Source organism: Dipteris shenzhenensis, chromosome 21 (genome assembly GCF_047967505.1).
Source record: "Dipteris shenzhenensis isolate YYH24624 ecotype China chromosome 21, Dip_SZ_1.0, whole genome shotgun sequence".
Lineage (NCBI taxonomy): Eukaryota > Viridiplantae > Streptophyta > Polypodiopsida > Gleicheniales > Dipteridaceae > Dipteris > Dipteris shenzhenensis.
The window spans coordinates 12,331,707-12,352,952 of NC_141616.1; the positions used below are offsets into that span (position 1 = coordinate 12,331,707).

The 21,246-nt window shown below is 47.7% G+C and overlaps 1 protein-coding gene across 5 annotated transcripts in view; it reads left to right on the top strand.

Annotated features, from left to right (window-relative positions):
- LOC147888497 (phosphatidylinositol-3-phosphatase SAC1-like) overlaps positions 1-21,246 on the top strand; it is a 196,098-nt gene that overhangs the window by 146,283 nt on the left and 28,569 nt on the right. For all 5 annotated transcript variants that reach the window (XM_087392609.1, XM_087392610.1, XM_087392608.1 and 2 more), the window contains 4 exons: positions 17,811-18,117; positions 18,291-18,412; positions 18,527-18,637; positions 19,010-19,210. In XM_087392609.1, the coding sequence (XP_087248735.1) occupies positions 17,811-18,117; positions 18,291-18,412; positions 18,527-18,637; positions 19,010-19,210 (741 nt within the window). The remainder of the gene's footprint in view (positions 1-17,810; positions 18,118-18,290; positions 18,413-18,526; positions 18,638-19,009; positions 19,211-21,246) is intronic.

A 21,246-nucleotide genomic window follows, 5' to 3' on the forward strand; every position in this document is an offset into this window, starting at 1 on the left:
TATTAGGTATTAAAGAACACCGTTAGAGCAAGCTCCATACAGGAATACGGGATACACCATGCAATGCATGAAAAGCTCAAGAGCCAAAAAGAAAGGATTGGGGCTGATAGTGCCATCTCAATCCGGTAGCAACCTCGGAGAAAAAGGGAGAACCCCTCCAAACTCGAATAAATACAGTCCTCCTAGAAGAGGTTGCCCGTGAAGGGCTCTGCATGTTAGCCCATATGGCTATCAAAGTGTGAACCGTGTCACTCCAAATACTCGTGAACACCTGTGATGGGTGTATCTGGGTGCCATCCAAGGCCTCTGTGCATCTGGCTCTCCAAATGTGCGAAGAGGAAATGCTAGCCAAAATCTCCCAAGAGGTGCCCACTGAAACATGTGAAGCTCTGAAAGGAATATGTGGTACCTCTTGAAGAGAGCAGGGCTCTATCACCTGTCGGCGGATCGAGAGTGCCCAAGAAGAAGGCTCACCCTCATAAAACACCTGGGGCCCAGTAAGGGATAACCATGCAACCGAACCCCAAGTCATGAAGAAAGGGAAAGTATGAAAAATGCTGAGTATCCGAGCAACTCCTTTCCAAACAATCCTCGCTTGATTGCAGTCCCAAAGGCAATGTCGCACTGACTCCTTTGCAAAATGACAACAAGGGCAAGTGGGATCAGCCCCAAATCGTGATCTCCATAGGTTCACTGCAATCCCTCCATGAATAGAAAGCCAAAAGAAAAGAGTGATCTTTCTATTTCTGAGGGATTTCTAGAGCCGCCTCCAGAAATTCCTATGCAAATCTGCGGTGATGAAGAAGGTATCCCAATGGGGGGCTCTGGAGGGAACCCAACCTCTACTGCTCAGCTGAAATCTCCTGGCATTACCATCCGTGAAACGAAAGAAGGGAATCCCCCTCTCTCGGTGCCCATGATCTATCCACTCCCACTCTCCTGGGTCCCACTGCAAGCACCTGATAGGTGCACCTCCATATAACCACAACCTCCAGGATCCTAGGCCCAAGAGCAGAGGGTGGGGGTCCAAGTACCACTGCAAGCCCGCTCCATGGTCCACAAAACCAGCAATCCTGACAGGCTGAAAGGCAACCTCTAGAAGAATATCATCCGTGGATCTAGAGAGTATACCTCCATCCCCAACGTCAAAGACCAGAGCATCTTCCCCAAGACCTCGAAGAGCGATCACCTGTAGAGGAACTGTTGTCCTCGAAAAAGCTCCCATCCAAGTGGTGGAAGTAATAGGCATCTCAACTGTCCATTCCACCGGGATGGCTGCATCTATCTACTGAATTCTGCGTGCTACCCCTCTGAGGTGACTCACGGACTGTAGCCTTTGATCCTCAGGTAGCTTGATAGAAGCCTTCCAAGTGCCTAATGTGTAGGCGGGGCTCTCTCCCATCCAGACCACTGCATATAATGGGAAGTTACTATTGTTTCAAATGATCGGCTGCCTATCAATCTCTTCAAGGGTAGAGGGTGGAATCCTTCGAAGAGTGTACATGAAGCTCCCCCAAGCTTTTAGGATGGCAGTCATGAGAGGAGAGGCAGGAGACCTGAGAGGGGCAGGAGACTTGACTTGACTTGGACATGACTTGGACATGACTTGGATATGATGGGAGCAATACATGACTGAAGAGTAGCAAACCTCAACCTCGACCGACCATGGTCAAAGTTGATCAGAGTGAAGCAGTCTAGCGCAATGGTGCATAGGGGTACACCTGCTGGTGCACATGGGAAGCAATCCAGTAGAGTGCACAGGTGCACAGGCGGTACTTGTTGGTGCACATGGGAAGGTATAGGTGGTGCACCAACCCTCACAACCAACTAGTGTCAGGAGCACATGGAATAGACAGGAGAACACATGGAGCACGGGATTCACTAACTCAGAACAGGCTGGAGTGTTGCAAAAGCCATCAAGGGTGAAGCGGTCCACAAACGGTGGAATGGCTAAGGATGCAGGAAGACATCCAATAGGAAGAAGGAAAGGAGATTTCCAGCGGGGGAGCAGAGGAGAAGGTGAAGAGGGGGAAACGGAGGAGAGGGGGGGGACATTCTAGCAGGGGCGAAAGGCGTGAGGAGGGAGTGAGAGGGGGAGTCAAGAGCTCACATGGTGTGTATCTTCTCTGGGTGTATTAGTCATCTTGCTTCCTAATGAACTATGCTACTTCCCATCTCTCTACTCTCTTCTCTAAGATCTCTTCCCTTGTGTTCTCCTCCCCTCCTCTCCCTTCACCTGGTACAATGGACCTTGTGTCATGTGGTTGAAGTTCTGCTCAGTTCATGTCGAGGGTTTGCTTTTATGATGTTGTTCCGCTTTGGTCTTCTTCTTGCTCACATCACTTCAGCACTTGTACCGCTTGCACATAGTTGACACCATCGACTAGCACTCACCTACGAACCATCAGTGACACCTATGGCATGTCTTACTTGCTTCTTGCACCAGTGGCCCTAGGCCTCTGGTAATACTTCCGGAAGTGTTAGGGACCCCCCCCCTCAGACAGACTCACAGTGGTATCTTAACCCCGATCCTCTTCTCCTTGTGCTGGGGTCTTAGAGACTCTAGTTATATGGTGGTTCCCCTATTAGGTTCTTGCAGTGGGACCCAGCGGAGTGGGACCCAGTGGAGTCAGTAGAGCATTGCCTTTTGGAGTGCAGACAGGCGAGGACGATCTGGAAAGGTGTTGCTAGGATTTTCAGTATCTTTCAGACAACATCTTTCTATATGACCTGGGGTTCAGTAGCATGGTTATCTCTTACTAGCCCTCAGGTGTTTTGAGAGGGACATGATCCAGATCCAAGTCTCATTGTACGGCGACACTCAATGGAGTCTTGTTTCCTCCAGGATGTTCCCTTCACTCCTTTTAGAGCTGCTCATGCCTCTAGACATGTCTTGGGAGATTCTGGCTAGCATTGCAGCTTGGAATATTTGGAGAGCCAGGTGTACAGAGGCGATGGAGGGTAACCAGGTTCACTCTTCCCAGGCTATGGCCAGTATTTGGACCAATACAATACACACTCTGTTGGCCATCTGGGCGAGCATGTAGGGATCCTCCAAAGTAGCCATTGCGAGGAGAGTTACTTTTTTCAGAGTTTGGAGAGGATCTCCTTTCTTCTCTAAGTCTCCCTCAGGGTTGAGGTGGCATTTTCAGCCTCCGCCTTGGTTTTTTATCAGCTCCTTTTGAGCTGTTTCCCCCCCTCATGCATAGCATGATGTACTCCCGTATTTGAGCTTGCTCTCGCGGTTTTCATTCATTGATTATGTCTTGCATAATTTCCTAGCATGGATGAAGATGCTCATTTAGCACCTCCATTCTTTTGCTCATTATATCAGCTTTTCTATTAGTCTCATAGAACCATCGGTCTTTAGTAGGCGTTAATAAAATCTCTCTCTCTCTCTCTCTCTCTCTCTCTCTCTCATTCGTACTCTTTTCTACTCGACAATATCATGCAAATTCAGGGAACATGGCCTATAGAAGTAAAGCATTACTCAAAATTAGGAAAAATCATGCCATTGCAAGGCTGGGAGGAACTTCTAGCAGCTCAACCAATGAAAGATGGCCGGGGCCTACGTACTCTTACCCTCCTCCACCTACTTCACTACCACTTGCTAGGTTCTCAATCTCTTACTTTCTCTCGCTTGAACATCCATGTCTAAAAAATTTTGGTTGTTCAAAATTTGCAAACATAGCATCAAAATGTTTTAGTAATTTTCTTGAAAAATAAAAATAAAAATAAAAATAAAAACTTGACTTTTAGGTCAAAAAAATAGTTTTGACTGTTTTTCTCAGATTTCAGCACTGGATTTGCTGTTTAGAGTGTCTTCTAGCAGCAATAGAGGTTGGCGATTGTAGAGATAAAGGCGGCAGCTGAAAATGACCTCAACCAAACCCTAAATCGTCCAAAACAGTGTGGTGGCGGGTGGTAGAGAGGCCATGAACTTGCTGAAAAAGGGGTCTAGAGTGAAGTTTTCGCGATGAAGAGCTCCAAAACCAGCAGCTTCAGAAAGGAGTGGAAGGGAGCTCAATCATGGAGGAGAGGATGGCTTCCATTTGCGGGCTTCCCTCATCCTCTAGATTGAGCATGGAGAAGGGAAAGGTAGGAAAGGAGGCTCTAATACCACATGAAGGTGCATGGTGGAGAGGGGGGGAGAGAGAGAGAGAGAGGGTAGGCTAGGGAGAGAGATAATGATACTCAAAGAGAGACATGATGAAATGGAAATGAAATAGCAAGAGAAATTAACAAAATGAAAGTACTTACATGTAGACCATAGAGCTTGTAGGCTTGATACTTGATTGATTTGACACTAGACAAGTACAGCTCTTATATAGAGCGCACACACACATATGAACACCAATGCATATGGAATAATTCCCAATGTGACATGTGGCATCCATTGGACACACTAGACTAAAATGCACACTAGAACACACCAAATTGACTCATCTTGACTCCATTTCCTAACACTCCAAGGTGCTCCAGGGCTGTTCCAGCCCCTCAACTGCCATGGGACCTGCTCAAAATGCTATCAGAATGCTCTAGGGGCTACTATAGCCTCACGACTGCCAAAGGACTGACTCTACATGCTATTGGGAGCGTCCATCTATGCATAGGCTAACTGAGTTATTGTGGGCAGCACAAAGACAAACAACCCCCAGCTCCTTGCACCTCAAGCCAACTTGAGACCTGCAAAAAGAAAAATCAAGAAAGTCAAGTGTGGATCCAAGAAAAGTGCAGAAGCAGAGATTAAATATGTGAGGATTCTCTCTATTTCTGCATTTACAGTTCAGCAAACAAACAGGGACAGATATTAAATTTACACAATGCCTACATGAGCATGTGTAGAGGACACTTGGGGGAAACAAGCACTTGAAAATGCCATGAAAGCTTACACAGCAAGGACCACTTCAAACACTCCATCCAATGTCCTCACCAGCCTCCAAAAGATATGCCTTACATTGATTGAAAAAATCGATAGCTTGGAAACTACTAATGTGGCCCTCCTTGCGGAGAAGGCACATGTAGAGAAAACACTAGCTGAGGTGAAAAAGCATGGAGGAGAACTGCCATGGCTATGGCAACCAAAACTTTACTCAAAGCAAAACATGCTTGCTCCAACGAAGGCTAGATGACTGCTGCTGCTCCCCGCTCCTCCTGCTGCCCTCCTTTGACCTCCCAGATGATGATTTTGTACCTTTCACTTTCGGAAAGCCAGTTATCGGCATCCCTTTCGAGAGATCTTTCTCTCTCTCACCTGTGGACTTTCCTCCCCTTGGACCTCGTGTGTATGGCAGAAGATCAGCTCCGGTGGAGGGTTCTTTTCCCGCCACCAAGTCAGGTAAGGTATTCCAATCCGCTTCCTCCCGCCGATGAGGATAGCCAGTTGGAATATACAAGGATTGGGCGGCATCCCCCATCGCTGTCGCAGACAGATGATCAGGAATCAGCTTCATCCAGGTGTGTCGGGTGGTTCCTTAGACATTCTTTTTCTTCAGGAACACAAACTGGATACCAGAGATTGCTCCAAGTCAGGTAAGCTGCTTTTAGCCCGGACTTTTTGGCTTCCTACCTTGGGAACCAGAGGAGGTACATGCATATCAGTTTCAGATTCTATTCTTCCTCTGGTAATTGGACACGGTACCATCACCCCCTCCAGGGCCCAGTGGATTTTACTTTTGATTGATGGACGTAAGGTTGGTTTCCTCAACCTCTACGCTCCAAACAAAAGAGGGGACCGTGTTCTTTTTTGGAAAGAGTTGCTCTCTTGGGTTGACATTGCTGATTCGTGGATTATTGGAGGTGACTTCAACATGATTGAGGCACCATCCGATAAGCAAGGGGGCAGAGAAGATGGTATTCATTCCCTCGAGAGAGCAGCTTGGGATGCCTTCTTGTTTAGATTCAGTGGCAGAGATGTTTGGTCAGATGATGCATTTCATATTCAGTCTCAGTCACTTTTGTTTTCGTGGTCCGAACCGTAGGGTGCAGATGCCTATCCATGCTCGGATTGACAGATTCTATGTGGATGACTGGGCTCTTGATAGAGGGGGGACAGTTTGCATTGCACCTGGTGTCTCCACCTCCGACTGTTTTCCAATAGTTTTGTCTATCTAAGAGCCCCATCTGAGAGGACGGTCTCACAGCATCAGGATCCCTGATGCCTTATACACATGAGACTCTCACAGAGGCAGTCTTGGAGATTTGGGTTTCTCACTTGCAGGGGGGGGTGGCCGGTCCCTCACATCTGGCCACAGCACTTGCCAGTATCAGTGACTTTTATTACTCTGTCGCTAGTGCTCGGCGAGGTGAGATACTCAAGTGGGAGATTGGTATCCGCCGGCAGTTGGCAGCCTTGCAAAGGGAGGAGCAGAGACGACCTTCAGATGCTTGGATACAGGAGCGTCTTGCTGCAGCAAGGGCTCACTTGCAGACATTGCTTGATCAGAGAGCAGAGTATGCCTTTCATGCACGGGAGTCCTTTTGGATACAGATGGGAGGGAGAGTCAATAAACAGTTTTTCTCTGCACTTGGACCCAGACATAGTAGAGAGAGTGTCAGGTAGCTTGTTGAGTCTCACGGCGTTTTCAGTCTCATCCGGATACTGTCATGCACTTAGCGACATATTTTTATGCATCCCTTCTTTCTGCAGATCCTGACACACAGGTCAGAGATGAGGCTAGAGATGTAGTTTGGCAGAGTTTACCTGTGTTGGTCACACCAGAGATGATATGCTTACTTGATGCACGCTTCACCAACATAGAGTTCAGGAATGCTCTCTCCGCCCTTCATAAGGGCAAGTGCCTTGGTTTCGATGGTCTTACTCCATCTTTTTTTACAGCCTTTTGGGATATGATAGGTGATCATATTACTTCAGCCCTGCAGGGCGTTTGGGACTCAGGTGAGATGCGTGACTCACTAACCGAGGGACTCATACACCTTATCCCGAAAGGTGGCAACAGGAATTTTGTATCCCTTTGGAGGCCCATCACTCTTTTGGGCACCCTATACAAAATCCTTGCCAAGGCGATTAGCATCCGATTGCAGCCCCTTCTTCCAGACCTCATCCATGATACTCAGACAGGCTTTGTGCATGGTAGGAGCATTTTTGATAATATCTTTTCTTTTTGGGAAGCCACAGAGTGGGCTATGCAGAGCAGGAAGAGGCTGGCAGTTCTACTCTTGGACTTGAAAAAGCCTATGACAGAGTAGATTGGGGTTTTCTTGAGGGCACTCTCCTACGATTTGGTTTTTCAGATGCATGGATTAGAGGGGTGGCCTCCCTTTACAGATCAGCCCATAACTAGGTTTTGATCGGAGGAGTAAGGGGTGACAGGTTTCAGATTTCGAGGTCAGTTCGTCAGGGGTGCCCTTTAGCCCCCTTCCTCTTTCTATTTGTGGCAGAAGCTATGAGTATCTTCCTTAGATCTCAAGCTGATCTTTATGGGCTGAGATTGCCTCTGAGACAGGAGCAGGAGCTTCTTGACTATGAGTTCGCTGATGACAGTGCTATTTTTGTTGAGGCCTCTTCGCAGTCACTTGATTCTTTCTGGACAGCCTTGGATATCTTTTGCTCAGCTGCAGGGGCACACATTAACGATGAGGAGACTCCAGGCTAGGGAGTTGACATTGGCTTTTGGATCAACGATGAGGACACTCCAGGCTGGGGAGTTGACATTGGCTTTTCCTGGATTCAGAGGGGTGTTCCTGTCAGGTATTTGGGATGCCAAGTAGGATTGGGCATCTCTCTAGCACAGCAGTTTGCCCCAATACTGGAGAGTATAAGGAAAAAGCTCATATTTTGGAACTCAGGCAAACTCGACCTTGCATCTAGAGTTGTGGTAGTGAACCAGGTTCTTTTGGCCATCGCCTAGTTTGTGTGTTCATGCTGGTGCCGGTCTAGGGATTGCATCACTCAGCTCGTTAGACCAGTCAAGAATTTTTTATGGAGTGGACTTGATGTCACGGCAGATGTTGCAGCGAGGGTGGCCTGGGAGACCATTATTCTCCCTACATGTGAAGGGGACCTTAATATCATTGTGACCCGGACTTGCAGTGTAGGGCCTTGCTTGTAAGGTGGTGGTGAGGGGACTCATGCCTGGGCAGGAACCTTGGAAGGATTTCTTTTTTGGATGCATTCAGGTTTGCACACCTACCTTGGGAGATGATTGGGTGGACATCCCTCGCTGGATTTTTACTTCAGCCCCTCTCAGATCTCCTGCCTCTCCATGACTGCCATCCTGAAAGCTTGGGGGAGCTTCAGGAACACTCTTCGGAGGGTGCTGCCCTCTACCCTCGAATAGATTGATAGACAGCCGATCGTTTGGAATGATAGTATACTTGATGAGCATGGCAGATCATTGGGCACCTCCCATTACATGCAGTGGTCTAGATGGGAGAGAGGCCGCGCCTACACAGTAGGCACTTGGAAGGCTTTTATCAGGCTACCTGAGGATCAAAGACTACAGTCAGTGAGTCACCTCAGAGGAGTAGCATGTAGGATTCAGCAGATAGGTGCAGCCATTCCACCAATTGAGATGCCTATTACTTCCACCACTTGGATGGGATTTTTTCTGGCTCTCTTAAAGGAGTTTGATTTTGTCCCATTGGGTATTTGTTTTCTCATGCCTCGCATGATGTACTTCTCTATTGTGCCTTGCTCTTAGAGTTTCTTCTATACATTATAGAATTCTTTTCTTTGAAAAAAAAACTGGGTTTGCACCCACAATGCAATCTGATCCAAGCTATTCATGGATTTGGACACTTCAGTGATACTTGATCACTTCATTTTTTATGAAGAGGAGGGAGAATTTTCAGCCTTGGTGAGACTTCAGCACGTTGGCATTTCCATTACATCAATTCATTGTGTGTGTGTGTGTGTGTGTGCGCGCGCGCGTGCGCACGTGTGCATGCGCACGTGTGCGTGCACATCTATTATGCTTGTGTATGTCTGTGGAGGGAACTGAAAGATCATAGTGGTAGGGAGAAAGAAAAGAAAGAAAGAAATTTTATTAGAGTCTTCAGAAGACCGATGGGTCTATGAGACTGAAAGAAAACCTGGTACAAATCATAGTAAGGGTGGAGCTACTAAAATGAGCATCATCACCCGTGCTGAATCCTAAGTCTGATCATACATAATCAAATACATCTGGGTATGACAATGAAAAGAAAAAAGACTGGAGTAGAGCTGAATCCTCCGTATGTCATGTCGCCCTAGCTGGTGCATAGCTGGTGATAGGACGCTAGCGTCCGTCAAGGGGTCCCATGCATCTCGGTCTCCTAGAGGAGGCTCGACGTAAGACCAGAGCTACCGTGACTCCCGTGGGGCGTATCTCGGGTCTAAACAATGACGGGAGGTCCAAATGATCTGTGTGTCCCCTCGATGTCTCGTGTGTCGTGCTGTGGTCGTCGGGTCTGGGTCTCTGTCACGTCTGCGACTAGACACTGGACGATCAATGTCACTCGATGGGAAGAACTCTGTGATCTTGCTTTGAGAGGTGTTTGATGGTGTGGCCAAGCCCCGTCGTCTGAGTAAGTACTCTCTGTGTTGGACCCCCTTGTGAATGAATGCCGCGAGACATCTCTGATTTGGGTAGGCGAGGAATCTGGAAAGGAGCCTGGATCCGTCTCTGAAGAGACAGTGGTAGCGACCTCGGATCTGGTAGCACACTGGGCACTTGAAAATAAAATGCTCCTCCGACTCAACCTCCTGACAGTTGCACAATATGCATATGCGATGCTCCCTGGGGATCCCCTTTGCTTTGTCGCTCTCTATGTAGAGGCAGTGTGATGATACCCGAAACTGTCCGATGGAGATCCGTAGTGAGTGAGGCATATGAAGCTCAGTGTACCCCGGTGGTGTGATGAATCACTCCTCCGAAATACAAAGACAGTAATCTTTGTAGAAACTCAGCTTCACTAGGAGCCCCCTCGGCTCCAACGAGGTCCTGAAGGTGTGTAGCTGCAAGAGATCCTCTCGAATGACCTAGTTGGTGTGTGGCCCGGGATGGTGGGTGGGAGTACCGGAGGGGCATCTAAACTGTACTGAAAAGGAGGTATCCTATCGATGTGAAACCCTAGTCTCACAAACCATCTATGAGTCCATGCATACCATCATTGCTCCTCTCCCTTTGCTGCCAACCTCATGGAGGAATCGAGAGCCATCCATGGCAACCTCTGTCCCCCTGATGTGTAGTCCCCATATGATCTAACCCGGTGTAGATATGTGATGGTCTGAAAGGCTGCATCTAGCTGGAGTGGAGAGGCACCAAACTTGGCCTGAATGATGTGATGTGGTACAGATGGTTTCCCCCGGATCATCCGTGAGAGCATGAGGATCTGTAGGCGCTCCACTTGTGTCCACTCTATCTTTGACATGTCAGGTCCACAACAAGGGCTGCCATATATACTGGCTGATCGGACCAAGGAGTCGAAGAGAAGAGCCTTGGTCCGAGGGTTCTGAAAGTGGGAGTGGAAGCACTGTCTCTCTAGCTGAGGTAGTGAGGCGTATCCCCTACTCAGTCTGGCCTGCATCGCTGGTCTCATCATGAAGATTGGGCCGGAGAAGATGATCCCCAAGTAAGTGTATGAGGATACGATCTCAACTGGTGACCCACCAAAAGTAAAAGTAAACTGCTTCCGTTGCATGTTTGCTCGAGAGGTGTTAAAGATCATGACCTTGGTCTTGTCAAGGTGACCTCCAAATCATGGGATAAACAAAAAGCCTGCAGTGTATCCAGGTGTCGCTGGAGCTCGTTAGGTATGGACGACAAGAGTGCCACGTCATCTGCATAAAGAAGAATCCTGATGATGATCCTGGCAAGTGAGCAACCGGTCCCTCCGAAAGCCCCCATGAAAGTCTCAAGCTCATCGATGTAGAGGCCAAACAGGGTTGGTGATAAGGGGCAACCCTGTTTGACCCCTATGGTACTCAAGATCTCATCTGTCCAACCTGCGCTTGTCGGAACTGGGCCTGAGACTCTCTCATAAAGTGCCATGACTGCCCAGATGATCTCTTGATCAAATCCTAGTGTTTGTAGGCGTGTGATGAGACGAGCTCGAGAATAGGGGTTAACGTGTCGATCCCATATGTGATAAACTCGGTGCATAGCCCATTGTGATCCTTAGCTCAGCCATTGTGTAGTTTCAATGTCGCATCCTTGACTCCCCCTTTGGTGAACAACGTGCAAGTGGTGGGGCAAGGTGTGTGTATGAGATCTGGAGTAGGCGGATGTGGGACATCATAAAGATGGTGTGCATACGTGTGCCAAACTCTAATGTCGGTGAGGGGTGATGGAGACCTACGCTCAAGGAATCTCCGCCAAAAATCCTTAGAGTTGTTGCTGTACAAGATATTCAGCAACTCCTCATTTCGACGAAGAAGTGCCTGCTTCTTCGGACATACGAGACATCAGTACTTGCGTACCGTGTCTGGTGTGTTTGGGAGGTGACATCTAGTTTCAAGTCGGAGTTGTCGGCGGTAAGCCTTGCACTCCGCATCGTACCAGTTGTTGCAGGATACAGAACCAAGAGATGGTGGTCTAGTGGACCGTGTGGTGTGGGGAAAGATTTGGAGGGCAGCCTCATGGAGTTTGCGACTAATCAGGGCAGCACAGTCCTCTACGAGTGGTATGTGATCGATGTAGGTTAGGAGTCTGTTTAGGCGTCCAGAGTAGGCAGGGGAGAGGCTGTGATCAAAGTGTATGTCATGGTAGGTGTCGTGCTTCCTATGTGGTGTGTGTGGTGTGGCTAAGCGTGGGGTGGCGATAGTGAAGAATAGGTATGTGTGATCAACTCCTGGAGGGAGTGGTGCTACGGTGAAGTTGGTGATACATGAGGTGAAGGTGAGGGATCACATGATGTAATGTACTACACTAGTGCTCGCCCCGTTTGGGAAGCAAGTAAAACCACCTGAGGAGGGCCATATGTCAAGCACGTTGTAGATGATAAGATCATGCATCCTGCCCAGATCAAGGAGCGTGTGTCCATATGGTGTAACAGGCCCGTGTCGGTCCGATGAGATCCTGGTCATACCTGCTCCGTCTAGGTCCATGTCTGGTAGCATGATATAGTCATCTTGGAAGTCCAGGAGTGGTGCCTGGCTCGTACTTGTCCTAGCGTTGAAGTCCCCAACAAGGAGAACTTCCCTGCGGGGTGAAAGGTCTGGGATATCCTGATGTAAGGGTGCATATGGTGATGTCTTACCCTCCTCTTGTGTCACTCTGGCGAAGTGGGATGTGTCTGGCGGGAAGTAGCATATTGCTATGAAAAGATCACGAGTGGCTGTGCGTCGGATCCAGATCTACATGAATCGGGAGTGTGCATCCTTCCTCTCAATGGAGATGGCTCCAGTGAGGGAAGACCTGTACAATACTTCGACCCCGCATGACCCTCGAACTCCTCCTATATGCCTCGTCTCATCCCTGAAGGCTGACTTCCATGTGTAGCCACTGAATATCGGCTGTGGACGCTTCGGGTTTTGGTGTGTCTCTGTGTAAAAGACTATGTCTCGTCCTGTGTAGGATTGCAAGAAGTTCCCTGGGTTTGACCATAAGGTACCATTACAGTTCCAAATGGTGCAAGCTAGGGTCTCGGAAACGTGAGTCTCATAGGCCCCATCCCCCTAGGGGGTACGGGTGGGAGCCCGGCAGGTGCCGGTCAACAACCTACCATCTCGGATGATAGCCCATTTCCCCTCCTTGCAGGCAACATACCGCTGCTGGAGAAGAACTCCTTGCTCCTCAATCTGTAGTGGTGTCAAATCCTCATCCATGGACAGGGTGGGATGCTCTCGTAGGGCGGCTCGACGTCGGAGTGTCGCTAGTCGAGAATGTGAATCTCTGAAGCGAATGACTAGGGGCTGCTCTCAATTAGGGTCTCTCCCAGCACGCCATGCTCCCTCTATGCCATGGTCGGGGACCCCCATGGTGGTGGTCACAAAGGTGATCACCTCCTCCATGGGCGTCGTAGTGGTGCTGGTGCTGTCTCGCATGATCCCTCGTATCCGGATGTTGAGGGCCTTTGAAGCCCTCTGTTGTTGCTCCTGTATGGCAGCTGAAACGGTTGGCTTTGCGGGCTCCCGTTTTGCCACATCCACCCACCTAGTCGTCTTTGCTATAGCTGACTGTATCGTGGCTATCTATGCCTCCATCTCTGTGACTAGGGCCCCTCTAGGCGCTGCTCTTAGGGTCCCGAGCTCCTCTCGAAGCTGTGTGATATCGTGTTTGAGCCCCTGGATAAGGGTGCCCTTCTCATGTATAATGCGGGCCTGCTCCTGGGTGTATCGGGCCTACTCCTGAGTGTAATGTGTCAGCTCTGCCTAACGGGCCCGAATGCTGTGTATCTCAGCCAATAGGGAGTCCCAAGCATGTGGTGGGGGCCTAAGATATCTTGGTTCAGGTGGGAACTGGATCTCGGGAGGGGTTGGAATGAAAGTGGGCTGCTGACGTTGTACTGGGGGTGGGGACAGCGTGATCTGGGCGGGGGAGTGGTATGTAGGAGTAGCGAGGCCGAACGAGGTGATGAAGGGTGGGTGACTGAGAGGTAGAGGGGATATGAGGGAAAAGTAATGTGGAGCCGTGGTCGGTTGGGCTAGTGGTGGCGCTACTGAAGAGGAGACCTGTGATGATGATGCAGGAGAGGGGAAGGAGAGAGATGGCGTAGATGATGAGGCGGATGATGGTGGTGAAATAGTGGTGGTAACCATAGAGATCGAGGATGTGGTGAGCAGCATGGGCTTCTGGTGGGCCGCGGTGCTGTCCACTGTCAAATTGCTCCGGTTGCTACATTTGTTGAAGTCCTCCATGCTGAGTTGCTTTTGTGTTTTCCCTTTGTCACCGTTCCCCTTCCCCATCTCCTCGCATATGTGAATTTGAACCGAAGGGTCTCCCGCCTAGTCCCCTATCCTCCTCATCCCCCTTTGCCATTCATTATTGGGGGGGGGGGGGGGGGGGGGGGAGTAGCGGGCAAAGGAGGGGTTGCAGGAGGGCGGAGCTGCAGGCAGAGGGGGACAAAAATAGGAGCAGCTGGGGAGGGGCAGCGAGAGGGCCGGAAGGGCAGGGCGGAGGGGAGCGGTTGCAGGGTGGAGAGGAGAGGGGCAAGGCGGAGAGGTGGAGGGGCAGGGCAGAGTGGAGAGGCTAGCGGGAGAGGCTAGTGGTAGGGAGCGGAGAGGTCAGCGGGCAGGGCGGACAGGCTAGCGAGAGGTCGAGTGGAGAGGCTACGGGAGAGACTAGCGGGAGAAGCTACGGGAGAGGCTAGTGGGAGGGAGCGGGCAGGGTGGAGGGGTAGAGCGAGAGGGCGGAGAGGCTAGCAGCAGGGAGCGGAGAGGCTAGCGGCCTAGCGAGAGGCGGAGGGGCAGGGTGGAGAGGCTAGCGGGGCAGGGCGGAGAGGGAGTTGCCACGGGCGGAGAGGGAGTTGCAGCGGGTGGCGGGCAGCAAAGGCGGATGAGCAAGGGCGGAGCAGCAGCAGAGGCGGAGGAGCAGGAGTGGGTAGAGGGCGGAGCAGAGGGAGTAGCTGCAGCGAGCAGGGGCGGAGCAGAGGGAGGAGCAGCCAAACGGGGGCAGCTGAGGCGCAGCTAACAGGGCAGATGGAGGCGCAGCCAAACGGGGGGGCTGCTGCAAGAGAGAAGCAAGCTAACACTAGGAATGGAAAGGAAAGATAACAAGCATAATAAAAATGAAATGGAAAGAAAATGAAAGCAATGGACAAGTACTCACATGATACCAAAGAGCTTGATGTTGACTGATATGATAGACAATAGACAAGTACAACACTACATAGTGTGACACCAGACTCTAGAAAGCCATAGTGTATATGGGATAACTCCTAATATGACACGTGGCATGTCTAGGACTCTTTAGACTATAAAACACACCTAGAACACTCATTTTAGACTCACTTTGGCTTCATATTCTAACACCCCCCCATGAAGGCAAGGTGAGAGACTACTGGAATGGAACCAAGAACAGAACATGACAATGATAGTCATCAAACTGTGCACCCCATGTAACTCAGAGGCTGAAATTTGAGCGTGTTTAGAGGTTGATCCAAGCACTCTCATGGCTTGAGACTTAACATGCTCAGAGGCTCACGTTATAGCATGGCTACATGACCAGCTCATAGGTCTAGGAATACACCAACATCCTGGAACTCGGATAACGAGACCTATCAAAGCCAATACATATGGCTCCCATAGTATATCCCTCCTTGGCTTCATAAGATGACATGCTAGGAAGCCACACACCAAAAAATAGGAAAACCAATACATCTTTTTAGGAGGACTATCCAAAGCAGAGGACCTTTCGACTCAATGAAAACAAAAAATTCTTAATACATATCATTTTAGGGGGACTTCCCAGGGCAGAGGACCCCAAAATAATATCAAGCAGAGCCTTACTTTGCAAGATAGTGGTGCGAGGACTTATGCCAGGACAGGAACCGTGGAAGGACTTTCTTATCAGCAGCATACTGAGGTGCACACCTTCCTCAGGAGGAGACTGGATGAGCAGTGTTAGATGGATTTTCACCTCAGCACACCTCAGATCACCTTCATCCCCTCTCATGGTTGCCATTCTGAAAGCTTGGGCTAGTTTCAGAAGCTCTCTTCGGAGGATTCCTCCTTCCTCCCGGGAAGAGATTGATAGGCAGCCCATCATGTGGAACGACAGTATTTTAGATGATCGTGGCAGACCACTGGGTGCCTCACTCTACATGCAGTGGGCCAGGTGGGAGAGGGGACCTGCTTCTTCTTTGGGATCTTGGAAAGCCTTCCGTAGGCTTCCAGAGGAAACCAAGTCAGGGTTGACAGGACATCTCAGAGGGAGTGCAGGGAGGATCTTGCAGATTGAGTCAGCCCTTCCAGAGGCTTGGATAGACACAGATGATATGCCTCTCACTACCTCCACTTGGGCAGGTACTTTCTCGAGAGGCGGGGTTCCACTTCAGGTCTTAGCCTTCCGAGGTGCACAGGAGGATGCTTTGGTTTTCAGTGTCCAGGATGGTGGCAGATTGCTCAGATCTACATATGATATATTGCTTGAGTCTGCTTTTCAGCCTATCAGGTCGTAGGCCTTTTGATGCAGGGATCAGATTCAGAGTGGTTCTTAGACCCTGACCCCCAGTTACTCTCCACCGGGTCTTGGAGACTTTGGCTCTATGGAGGAGTTCCCATCAGGTATTTACAGTGGGACCCCGGAGAGTGGGAGTGGATTGACGCGGGGCATCGAGAGAAGACCATCCCCTTCTTTCGTTACACGGTCAGTAATGCCAGGAGATTTCAGCTCAGTAGTAGAGGTTGGAGACCCTCCAGAGTTCCTCATTGGGGGACTTTTGGTATTACTGCGGATCAGCAGAGGTACTTCTGGAGGAGGCTCTGGAAATCCCACAGGAATAGAAAGATCACTATCTTCTTTTGGCTTTCTATTCATGGAGGGATTGCAGTGAACCTTTGGAGGTCCAGATTCGGAGCCGACCCTACTTGCCCTCGTTGCCTTTCTGCTTCGGAGTCTATTCAGCATTGCTTATGGGATTGCAGACAGGCGAGATTGATTTGGATGGGGATAGCCAGGATCTTCAGTCACTTTGCCCATTCCCCACTCTTTATGACTTGGGGCTCGGTGGCTTGGCTTTCTCTTACAGGACCTCAGGTTTTCTATGAGGGACTTGACTCCTCCCGGGCCATTTCAGTTCGACATCATCGGGTTGAGCTCTGCTCGTTGGATGTGGTTACACACCGTCCTTTTACAGCTGTACATGCCTCTGTGGATACTTCTTGGGAGATTATAGCGAGCATAGCAGGCTGGCATATCTGGAGATCCAGATGCACAGAGGCTATGGAGGGTACTCAGGTTCATCCCTCGCACACATTGGCTAGTATCTGTATCCTCATGATTTCATGATGTATTCCGCTTTGAGCTTGCTCTCGCGGGTTTTTGTTCTTACTTAATAGAAGTCTTTTTCATGAAAAAAAAAAAAAAAATATCAAGCATGTAGTAATAATAAAAATAGATCTTTTAGAAGTAAGAGATATCCTCCAAGTAGCTAAGGCACATGTGTGCACATCCCTGCGAGTCAATGATGATGTTGATGAAGGGCTAGGTAGGAATGCCCCAAAATATGTGTCGGTGAAGTCCATGGGGTAGCAACATGGAGCAACCACATGATGACTCTCAAAATGCCGGAAGGAGAGTCACCAATGTCGAAGTAGAAGCCTCAGGTACCACGACCAATCGGGAAGTCAATCAATGCGAAGTACTTTAGACATTGATCGAATAAGCAATGTTGAAGAAGTCACTTGTTGATGTAGAGTTGTCTACATCAAGCTCGATGTAATACACTAATAAGAGAGATCACTATAGTGGAGTGTGTCGGTGTAGTATCAAAGAACTCACATCTAGCTCGGGAAAGACGAATGAAAAAGAATGCAAGTACCTGGAAAAAGTGAAAAAAGTAAGGCTCCGCTTATCCTTGAACACAAATTTGAATTCAAAAGGAACGTACGAGAAGAAAGTATGAGAAGAATGTTGAACACAAATTTGAATTCAAATTTATAATGAATTCAAATTTCCCTCTCTTTTTTGAAAATTCAAATTTATGCGTAGGAGGAGTGGGCTAGTTTTTCTTATATATACTCTTCTTTCCATTCATTCATTCTCACTCTCTCCTCATTTCATTGAAGCAACCAAGAGCTGAAGATACATTACTGCATTGGTTATGTTTATATCATATTTATTATAGAACATATTATTCCAGGAATGCCATTTTCTAGCTTTATCTTACTTATTAACAAGCTAAAATCATTTTGAATTGATGATCAGGAAGCAAGAGAATCTGATTGAAATGGAATTCAAGGAAGAGGACAAATGCCAGAAGCAGCAAGGAGGAAAAAGCAAGTTTCAGTCTGGAGTTTTACGGACAAATTGTATCGATTGTCTTGATCGTACAAATGTCGCACAGTATGCCTTTGGATTAGCGGCACTAGGCCGACAGATACATGGGCTGGGCTTGTATCATGCAGTTGACATCTCCGCAGACAGTAGTGTTGGCTTTGAGCTAATGGACATGTACGAAGAGATGGGTGATGTGCTTGCCATCCAGTACGGAGGCTCAACAGCTCATAACACTGTAAGTTGAGACGCAGAAGTAGTGTTTCCTCAATGTCTATTGATGGGTGTGAAATTCAGATCCTAGAGATTCCACTTATTGTCTCACTTAACACAGGTGTGTATATTCAAAGGCAAGGAAGAAATAAACACTTTTTATTTCATTATAATTTGTATTTTGCTTCTTTTTGGCAGGTACTCTCGAGTAGACAAGGAAAATGGAAGGCTGCGACTCAGTCTTTAGATCTTCTGCGATCAATCAGACGCCATTATACTAATGCATACATAGATGGCGGAAAACAAGATGCCATCAATATGTGGGAGAGCAGTTCCATCTTTCTATTCTTTTGTTTACACTAGATAGTGTGATGAGATAGTTGCATGTTCCAAGAAGATTAAACATTTATTCGTCACATTCTCAAACAATGCAGATTCTTGGGCCACTTTCAACCAGAGCTGGGAAGACCACCACTTTGGCAACTAGACTTCAATAACCATCTACAGATAAGAAGAGAAGGACACAATCCATTCAGTGATTCCAAGTGAGTGGGATCTCCTCTCACTTCAGTTATATAATCACCAGAAACTTTCTGAATTTTGTAGCCTCCATTGGTAGATTTGTATGATTTTTCTACATACAAACAAAGCACATTTGCACGATTTTTCCACATACAAACTAGAAAACTTGCATGATTTTTAAATACAAATTTAATGTGAAAGTTGTAATGAAGTTGGTACACATTGTAACACTCATGCACGTGTCTGTTCAAGTGTACAAATGCATGTGTGCACCATAGATTAAAGTATATGTACACAGGTGTACTGCTTGCACATCCACATTGCAGGATATGTTGAAGGATTATTGGGATTACCACGGATCCCTGTTAAGTTTCTTGTATTGCTATTATTTTCAGGTTCAAGAGGTCTTTTTCTGCTGGAAGTATGCTTGAGCAAAGTACTACAGATACTTTGTCACTCGGTCGACTGAAGCACCCCAGTATGGATACAATTATTAATAGTAGTAAGGTTGGAGACAGTACAACTGACTTATTGGGGGAGATAATTGATCCGTTTGAAATGTCGGATGTAAACTTGGAAAGGATCATAACTGGCAGGTAATTTCCATGGTTTCCAAAATTTTACATTTGAAGAGTTTCTTTTACAACTCTGGACCATTTCATGCTTGAATGCATGATATGTTTTTACTTTCGATTTGTATCATTCTAAAGTCTATACTATTCTGGGTGTGTACTTATTTGTCAAGGGGGGAAAATGTCATTGTAGCTCAAAGCGATGCTGAGAAACTGTATCACATTTAGGGACATCTAAGTAGGCATTTGGTTAGCTTGTATGATAGACATGTATATGCATGCTCATATGTGCATGCAAAGAAGCACCTTTTATCATGTGTATCATGGGGCCCATGGGATTTCAACCACTTTGAACTAAACACAATTAACTTTATACCTGCGAAATCCAACTACGAAATAGGGAGCCTGAAAGTGAAAATGAATGTGAAAAAAGAAAACCAGGAAAAGAGGAGGAGAGAGAAAACATTGATATCAACAAATAAATGTTTGCCAGTTAGGGTATTCAGATGGACCAGTTCCCGCCCTTTCTAAACAGCATCTTCTAAAAACTGTGATAAGGCCAAATCACGCATCATGCTACCTTTAATGCTGGCCTCTTGCAATGAGTTGCAAAAATGAGACTTGACAGGGTTGTTTCAGTCATGATAAGAGTACAAATGAACATTTCCATGAAGTTCTTGCAAACTAAAACAAACACAATCCTTCTATTGTAGATTGTCCAAATGCATGTATGAGTCAAGAGAATTTGTATATTAGAGTGAGGGAAGGTGCTCTGATTATGCTGGAGCTCCCTGATTGTTCTATGCCTGCACAAGTGTTTGTGTGCTACACATCTTAACTCACAAACTAAAGAATCTTCTATTAATGTTTAAGAGAAAAACCAGCCATACAATGTGATGGAGAACCTAGCTCACTGCCTAGGGAATCTCAGAAATAGGGGCCAACAACCACAATGCTGGGCTATGCAACCAATAGATGCCTCAATCTGTGAATGTGTAAAATACACATGCAGGCCAAGCCTTGCAAAAACACATCGTCCCTTGCTTCCACATTGTGCACAAGGTATAGATGATATCCTACCAAATGGCAACAAGGGATGTAGACACATATAATGATATGGTGGTGTAGGATAGACTAGGACTCAGTCTGTTTTGGTGTGTAGTACTTGGGTACTATATATACCAAGTACTTGTACTTCATTTTCATTGAGCATTCTATTGGAGTTTATGTGTTACCACTTCTTGTTTAATTGTGTTCACAACCTTTCAACATTTGTTCCTTCATGTGGTATCAGCAGAGCCACACTCACTGAGATCTGGATCTGGATCATGTCGTACAATGAGAGCTAGATCTGGATCATGTCCCTCGAAAAACACCCGATGGCGAGTAAGAGATAACCAAGCCACTGAACCCCAGGCCATATAGAAAGGTGCTGTATGAACGATACTGAAAATCCTAGCAACACCTTTCTAGATCGTCCTCGCTTCCAGATCGTCCTTGCCTGTTTGCACTCCCAAAGGCAATGCTGTACAGTCTCAACTGCAATGTGACAACGAGGACAAGTAGGGTCAGCCCCGAACCTCCATAGGTTCAATGGAATCCCTCCATGAATAGAAATCCAAAAGAAAAGAGTGATCTTTCTATTCCTGAGGGATTTCCAGAGCCTACACCAAAAGTATTTTTGCACAACTCCCGAAATCTGAAAACTATCCCAATGAAGCGCTTTGGAGACCTCTACTGCTGAGCTGAAACCTCTAGGCATTTCTAATTGTATAGCGAAAGAAGGGGAAGCTCTTCTCTCGGTGCCCCTCATCAATCCATTCCCACTCCCCTGGGCCCCACTGCAAGGACCTAATAGGGGAACCACCATATATCCAAAGTCTCCAAGACCCCAGCGCAAGGAGAATAGGATCGGGCTCAAGAGACCACTTTGAGTCCTTGCCCCACTCCATGAAACCTACAATCCTGACAGGCTGAAAGGCAACCTCCAAAAGAATATCATCAGAAGATCTGATAAGTTTGCCTCCCGACAGAACATCAACGACTAGGGTATCCTCATG